The 7,802-nt window shown below is 43.6% G+C and overlaps 1 protein-coding gene across 2 annotated transcripts; it reads right to left on the bottom strand.

Moving 5' to 3' along the window:
• Positions 1-1,050: 1,050 nt before the first annotated feature.
• RPS15A (ribosomal protein S15a) lies at positions 1,051-7,063 on the bottom strand. Of its 2 annotated transcripts, none has more exons than XM_068969112.1 (5): positions 7,036-7,063; positions 5,871-6,008; positions 5,305-5,384; positions 2,830-2,915; positions 1,051-1,732 (listed from the first exon to the last, which is right to left on the bottom strand). In XM_068969112.1, exons 2-5 carry the CDS (start codon positions 6,001-6,003, stop codon positions 1,639-1,641), a joined length of 393 nt encoding a protein of 130 aa, XP_068825213.1. In that variant the 5' UTR covers positions 6,004-6,008; positions 7,036-7,063; the 3' UTR covers positions 1,051-1,638. The 2 variants fall into 2 exon arrangements, with proteins under 2 accessions (XP_068825213.1, XP_068825214.1); XM_068969113.1 differs by lacking the exon at positions 7,036-7,063 and adding an exon at positions 6,452-6,978.
• Positions 7,064-7,802: the final 739 nt, after the last annotated feature.

The raw sequence follows: 7,802 nt of genomic DNA, 5'->3' as shown, positions 1-7,802 counted from the left end.
AACCTCAGATATGCAGATGACACCACCCTTATGGCAGAAGAGGAACTAAAGAGCCTCTTGATCAAAGTGAAAAAGCACATTCTACATTCAAAACACAAAGATAATGGCGTCCAGTCCCATCACTTCATGGCAAAGATGGGGAAACAATGGAAACAGAGACAAGACTATGTTCTTGGGCTCCGAACTCACTGCAGATGGTGATTGCAGCCGTGGACACTTGTTCCTTGGAAGGAAGAAAAGCTATGACAAATCCAGACAGCATATTAAAAAGCAGACTTGACTTTACCAAGAAAGGTCCATATAGTCAAAGCTATGGTTTTCCCAGTAGTTATGTATGGATGTTGAGTTGGACCATAAAGAAAGCTGAGCACTGAAGAATTGATGCTTGGATAGCAAGCTAAAACCAGTCGATCCTAAAGGAAATCAATCCTGACTATTCATCGAAAGGACTGATGCTGAAGCTCCAATACTTTGGCCACCTGATGCGAAGAGCCAACTCATTGGAAAAGATCCTGATGCTGGGAAAAGACTGAGGACTGAAGGGGTTGAAAGAGGATGAGATGGTTGGATGGAAGGCAACATCGACCTAACGGACATGTTTCAACAAGCTTCAGGAGATGGACAGGGAAGCCTGGCATCTTGCAGTCCATGGGGTCGCAGTCAGACATGAATGACTGAGCAACTGAACAAGATGGCGCTAGTGGTAAAGAACTTGCCAGCCACTGCAGGACAGTTAAAAGACAGTTCTCTCTCTGGGTCGGGAAGAAGCACTAGAGGGCATGGCACCCACTCCAGTAGACTTGCCTGGAAAATCCTTAAAGACAGAGGAGCCTGTGGCAAGCTAGGTAGGGTCCATAGCATCAAAGTCAGACAAGACTGAAGCCACTAGCACACACACATCGCTTCAGACACTGCAAAGAGCAAAACCCCATTCATTTTTCACATCATCTATATGGTGAAATTTTAATTTTGAACACAAAATGTTATTTTAAGGAAAAAAAAAAGTTTCTCTTTACTTGTTTTAATGTGGCTTCCTGAAGTTCTGAATACACATGTGGCTCTTGTTAGATGTATACTGGATAGCACTGCTCTTACTAACCCTGCCCAATTCCTGAAAACATTTGGTGATAGGTTTACAGTACTGGTTTTTTAAAAAGAATGACATTTTACATACATACTGCCGGCGTGTCCCTGATATGCCATCCAAATTTACTTTGAGTCTTAGTGAGCCGTAGAGCTCTAATTATCTGTTTCCTTATGAGTAATCAACTATAACCTGAGTATGTAATGTGTATTCTAGGGTATGAAATGTGTATTCTATGAAGCTAAAAATAGGAAAGGCACCACTCATTCAAGGGTTAATTTAAGACTGCAGAAGAGGCAGCTTCACCATCTGGACACCAAACCAGAGTCAACCATCCAGGGCCAGACACACCTTCCTCCAGTGAGCCACAAGGGTGATGGTGAAAGTTACACCAAGTCAAAACTTTCTTGTACTTCAAGGAAGCGGCATTCACCAGTTAACACAAAGGCTGTATACTCCCGAAGACACTCTTGCTACTCTGCTGTACAAAAATCAAAATGACTTAAGGAAGCACCAGAGTCCTCTGAGCCATTTTATTTGTATGTATTACATCCCTAGAAAAAGAATCCAAGGATTTTCCCTCCTGTATGTTTTCGTCTTGCTTCTTCATGGTCCATGATGCCAGCTGAGGTTGTCAGTACAATGAAACTATGGAAAGTTAAAAAAAAAAAGTTGGTAAGTTGTCCCTACGAACTGTTCAACATTGAACTACTTCTGGTACAGAAAAATCCCAACATTCATCAGTGTTTAACCTGCGGTCCCATACATAATGCAGCCGCCACAGGCTGGCAGTGCACAGGCATGACTCCTAGAACCAAAGACTCCAGCTATACACACACAGTCCTGGTCTCGGCTAACATGAGGCAATGCTACCTAAAAACAAAAACGAACTCCTCTAACTTCAGAAGTCACTTTCTGCTCTCAAGCAGACACACAGTTTAAAGCATTAAAGCACTGATATAACTTGACAGGATTGTTTCTGCCACTTACTGTGTGTACGATCACAGGCAAGCTATTATACAGTTATTTGGACAAAGGGCATCCCACCTGGCCTATCTCATGGGTTACTATAGGGGTCAAGGTAGGACACAGAAAATGTATCAACTGGGAGGCATTAAAATTAGCATTCTAATTGCAATCACAAAGGACATGCCCATAACACTATACCTGTTATACAGTAACCATGAAATGGAAGTAAATTCAAAATCACCAAACGTGAGTTCTTAACCACAAACAGACCAAATGCTTGGTGTGTCAGATCAGGTTTTAAACTGCTTTACCAGAAGTAAATCAGTTTAATCTAACTGATAAGAGAACTACCATCTTTAAGAAACCGCGGCCATGAATTGCCCAAAGCCTCACAGCTTTAAAGTAGAAAATCCAGAATTTGAACTCAGTCTCTTAACCACAGATGAAGATTTTCAAACTGAGTCTGCCCAGAGGGCAATGGTTCAGAGGTCATTCTGGCCACAGGAGGGTATTCAGAACATGTATGAACTATTTGCACTAAGCCAAAAGAGCAGACACAAACGGGAATGCAATTCTGCTCTCTCACCCAGCTTCAGCTCTCACACACCTCTTAGACACTAAAACCCACACATGAAGTGTGGCAACATAGGTGCTAACCCATGAGTCAAGCTGTTTGGGAATGGAGACTATTGCTACTACTGTTATGTAAAAAATAAATAAAAAGCTCTGTATCATAGGCATCAGCATCAACTTTTAAATGAAGAAAATCATCTTACCCAAACTGACGGGATGGGAGCAGGTTATTCTGCCATTTTTCTAGATCTTTGAGTTGTACATCAAATCTGGGGCTGATCACTCCACACTGTAAAAAGTAACAGAAAACAGTGTTCACACTTCACTAATAACAAGTAACACTAAAAATCTTTTATAACTGAGCACAGAAGCCAACCAACTCAACATTAAGTGGGTAACTATTCTGTACAATATTCTATGTAAGTTCAATGTGAAAAACAATTAAAGACTACGGCTACTTAGGAAGAAAAAGCAAGCTACTGGAAACATCAACAGAAGAGGCAGAACATAATACAACACGCGGTAGCCAGCAGCGCGCATCCTATGGCCTGTGGCGCTGTCCCGGAACAAATGGCCAGATTTTAAAGAGCCAAGAGAGCACGTCTCAGAGCTAAATATGACACCCCTGCTCACATCTCTATTCTACAAATCACTAGCACGCTCACCAAGATGGCCTGCATGCTCAGTCGCTTCAGTCATATTCCACTCTTTGCGACCCTAATAGACCATTCTCCAGGCAAGAATACTGAAGTGGGTTGTCATGCCCTCCTCCAGGGGATCTTCCCCACCCAAGGATCGAATCTGCATCTCTCTCTTACCTCTCCTGCATTGGCAGGCAGGTTCTTTACCACTAGTGTAGCCTGGGAAGACTCCAAAATGCTTAACAGTAAACTAAATGAGACTACAAGATTAGAACTTTGTGAAGTCTCTGGAGCAGTTAAACTTCCCTACGCAGACCGAAACTGCAAATGGACCCATCAGGTCCAAGTGCCCCCTGGCAGGAAGCTCACTCAGGTTCTTTTTATCACATCATCCTGGGAGCTACTACTGTCACTTGACTATCAAGGGCAATCCCACACTGGATAGAAGCAACACAGGGATACGACAAGGGAAAACCCAAGCAAGCTACAGTGAAAGACAAAGCTTTCTGAGGCCTCTGCACTACCACATGCGAGCTTTATATATTCCAGTAGCAAAAAAATCCCTTCCATTCAGCTAGTGTAATTCCAGCATATCTGCTCTCAAACCACATCAATCTAAGATTGTGATTAAGGGAAGAATTTTCTTAATCTAGTCTTTAAACACTACCTTATTTCCCAGCCCCATTACATTTCCACAGTAAGGTATATCCATCTCTTGCATGAAGGAAACTGAGGCAAGAATGTCTTACAAAGGAAGAAAACTGAAATTAAGAGAAACCAAAAAATAATTCAGGTATTTGGCAGGGCCTGGATTTCAACTATCTATTAGCCAGGATTTTCCAAATGACTTATGTATCACAGAGTAAGGATGCCACAAGTGAGTTCCATTTGGTACTCTGGTCAAACTTGTTTCTCAAGCTATTATGCACAGAGAATGTTTAAGAGAAACCTGGTACAGGGCACTTCTCAAACTGTTTTTTTTTTAAATATCAACCGAAATCTTCTGCGGGACAGCTTTAAAATGTGCTACAAGCTATACACCAGAATTAGTCTTCCACTGTCCCTGAGCAGGACACAGACTTCTTAGTTCTTAAAAAATAGAGGGGAAAATAAACACATCCTCTTCTACTTGAACATACTGTGAGGATCGGAGTGAGAAAAGTGAATTCAAATCCTTCCTTGGGATTGGAATCTAATGGTTTACAATAAAATAAAACAAGACAGACGCCCAAATTTCCTTCAAAAACTCTTCAAAGGCTTCATATCCAGTAATTTTTATCTGACATTAAGTATCTATCCACACAAGAAGCAAATTCACTATGTAAGAAAGCAACTTTGTAAAATAGAAAACTGTTGGACTAGGGAATGACCTTATTAATCAATCTGGCCCCTGCCACTAACCACTTTCTTGGCCCATTTGCTCTAGTGTTGGATTACAGGAACCTGCCTGCAATGTAGGAGACCCAGGCTCGATCCCTGGAGAATCCCATTGACAGAGGAGCCTGGCAGGCTGTCATCTATGGGGTTGCAAAGAGTTGGACACGACTGAGTGACTAACACTTTGCATTACAGGATCTCAGATCCCTTGCAAATCTGAAAGCTACAAATCTTAACACAGAAAGCAAAGCAGCAGCGATGAGATCCCCAACTGACTTACAGACTAATACCTAGCCCCCAAATTCATGCAATCCAAAGTCAAAAAAATCAAAGAGATTCAGTAGATTACGCCTACAAACTGAAAAGAAAAACAGACCTCACAAGTTATTTGCACTAACAGGACTACTGCCCTTGAACCATCCAGGATTCAAAACTGGTAGCACCAGTCTCAAGCCTCCACATCTCCCTTCAGATATCTTATACTCCAAACACTAGGTCAACTGACAATTCTACCTGGAAGTTACATAAAATTTAATGATCAATTCCCATTCTTCTTAACCTAACTAGGTAAAGCAAGCACAACACTCATTTTACAAAGGCAATTATACCACCTTAGACCATTCTGAAGATTCTAAAATGTGGAAGATAGTCAATTCTTACCTTATTTAGCCTGCCTGTGAGGTTCACAACAATTTTCCCAGCCCTGTGATCATCAATGATTTCAAATTCGCCAATGTAACCTGTAGAACACAATTGACTGTATTAAAATGAAGAGAGCAATACTCAAAACAATCCACCCTGCAATTTTAAAAGGGGGATACTTTTCTCCGTGCCTTCTCATACCTTCCCACTCCCAAAGGCTACCTAGTGACCAGGACATTCAACAGTCCTTTACATCCCATGGAGCTCTGAGAAGAGCTCAGGGTCCTTTCAATGACATGTTGTAGGGTGATGTTATTATCAAGAAAGGCCATTTTAGCTGCCAAACACCTAAAACAGTCACAAACCTCCTCCTTCCAACAATCCTATCCTACTCAGCATTTCTTAAAGAGCATCACTTCTCCAGGACTACCCTGTCCACAGCCCAAGTCAATTGCATTAGTTACCATCTCTGATTGCCACTTTGTTCCCCATTTTCCCTTTCCAGGCCTCTCTCCACAGTTAATTTCTACAGGACCCATTCCATAGCATGCTTATCCCAAAACATAAAACAGCAAGACACTTACCATGCTTCATCATCACTGTTAGAAACCTGACGATGACTTTGGAGCACGGCCTAATAAGGACCTGGCGTTTGCCTCTCTTCTCGGCATTATTGATACTCTTGAGAGCATCGGCCAGGACATTCATGCGCACCATTATGGCTGTTCAGGGAAGAAAAAAACAGGCGTTTTACCAGCACTTCCATTACCAGGCACCCTATCATTTCCCTGCGAACACATCCTTTCCTTTCTGCCTCAATCATGTGGAAGCTTCCCCATTCCTAAGCAGACTGGTTCCCCAGAAGGACGTCAACTACTAAAATAAAAACACCAGCCGTGGTAGGTGCTATTCAAAATGGCAGTAATACTTTGTGGAATTCGGCAGCATCTGTACTATTAACACGGTCCTTTAAACCTACTAACCCAGTGTCAGATTTTCCCCAATAACCGAAAGATACTATTCAACTTTCACCTAACACCCAGAACCACTGCATTAACATAAAATGTTAATGTCCGTCCCTGTGCCATCTAAAACTATGCCCAACAGCAAGTACCAAAGTAATAAACTGAAACATTTCACATGTATCACCAGACTGGTCTCTTACCTCAATAGGCACAAACTTCATCTAATAAAGTTTGAAAGTCAGGAACAGAGGCATGTCTCAAACCACAACAGTAGGACTCCAACCTACTTCCTCCAGCTCAACAGTGTCTTGAGAGGAAACCAGATTCGTTCCCAGCAAACCGCCACCACAGGCAGGATGCAGTTTCCCCTCCCGAGGGTCCTCATCTCCCGAGCTCCCGGCGCAACCAAAGTAATGGGAAGCTGCACGGCCCACCAACTCCATGGCCCTCCGCTGCTTCTCAGAGCCAAAGAGCTGCCTCAATCACTAACGGGAGATACTGGCGCCGCCGAAAGATTCGGAGCTGCCGCCTCTCCGGAACGGTCCAAAGCTCCCTGTTCCCAAGGGCTGCGGCCTGCGCCCCAGAGGCCGGGCTCTCCGGGGTTCAAAGCATGGGATAGCCGGGCATGACTCTCCCCTCTGCTTGCCCAGACCCTCGCAAGGCTAGCATCTCCGGCCCAGGAGGCCTCCGACATCCTCGCAGGACACGAAGCGCGACTCCCATACCACAGGATGGCACCGATAACCGACGGATGATGTTGGACAGCTCAGAGAGAGATACTCACCGGCACGAAAAGATGGCGGAAAGAGAGCGGGAGGGGCGAGCGCACGGAATTATGGGTTATGGGTCGGGCTATCGCGAGACTTTTAAAGCCCCGCCAAAAACAAATAAAAAAGGATTGCCTACTGGAAGGAGGCGGGTGAAGGGGTGGAGCCTCCTCCGGGGTAGGTTGTAGAGAGTCGATGGAGTCGAACATCCCCGGCGCGGCATAGGGCAGTCAGCTGGCAAGAGGTGGGCCATTTGCGTAGTTTTGAATTCCTTTCTAGCAGCTAATCGGTAAAAAAGAAAAGCTGACGAGGGCCTAGATATTTACTAATTTTTATTGCAGTAACTGTTGACTATTTAGAATAAATTTTGATACGTGCGTATTTACAGTATCTCTGGAAGGACCCACAAGTAATCGGCAATTGCCTCTGAGAAGGGCGTTAGAAACTGGGATGGGAGTCATGCTTTTCTCCCTATTTTTGTTGCTTAGTCGCTAAGTCGTATCGGACTCTTTGTGACCCTATGGACTGTAGCCGGCAAGGGTCCTCTGTTCATGTGATTTCCTAGGCAAAGATGGTTGAGTTGCCATTTCCTTCTCCAGGGGATCTTCTCCATCCAGGAATCGAACACGGGGTTCCTGCGTTGGCGAATTCTTTACCACTGAGCCACCAGGGTAGAGCTTTCTCCCTGTACAATTTCTGTTTTTTGAAATTTGTTTATACTTTTTCAAAACAGTAAAAAAATATTTTTCTTAATCGATGCTTCTTTTTTGACGTTATTTTTGGG

This window comes from Capricornis sumatraensis, chromosome 3, assembly GCF_032405125.1.
Source record: "Capricornis sumatraensis isolate serow.1 chromosome 3, serow.2, whole genome shotgun sequence".
In the NCBI taxonomy this organism is placed as follows: domain Eukaryota; kingdom Metazoa; phylum Chordata; class Mammalia; order Artiodactyla; family Bovidae; genus Capricornis; species Capricornis sumatraensis.
Note: the sequence above shows the minus strand (reverse complement) of the source record. Positions and strands in the feature narration are given on the sequence as shown.

Coding starts and splice junctions, on each gene's coding strand:
- RPS15A (XM_068969112.1), bottom strand. CDS start 6,003: ATGGTGCGCATGAATGTCCTGGCCGATGCTCTCAAGAGTATCAATAAT. Junction 2,916..5,304: donor TCACAGGCAGGCTAAATAAG/GTAAGAATTGAC, acceptor TACTTTTTACAG/TGTGGAGTGATCAGCCCCAG. Junction 1,733..2,829: donor CTCCCATCCCGTCAGTTTGG/GTAAGATGATTT, acceptor AACTTTCCATAG/TTTCATTGTACTGACAACCT.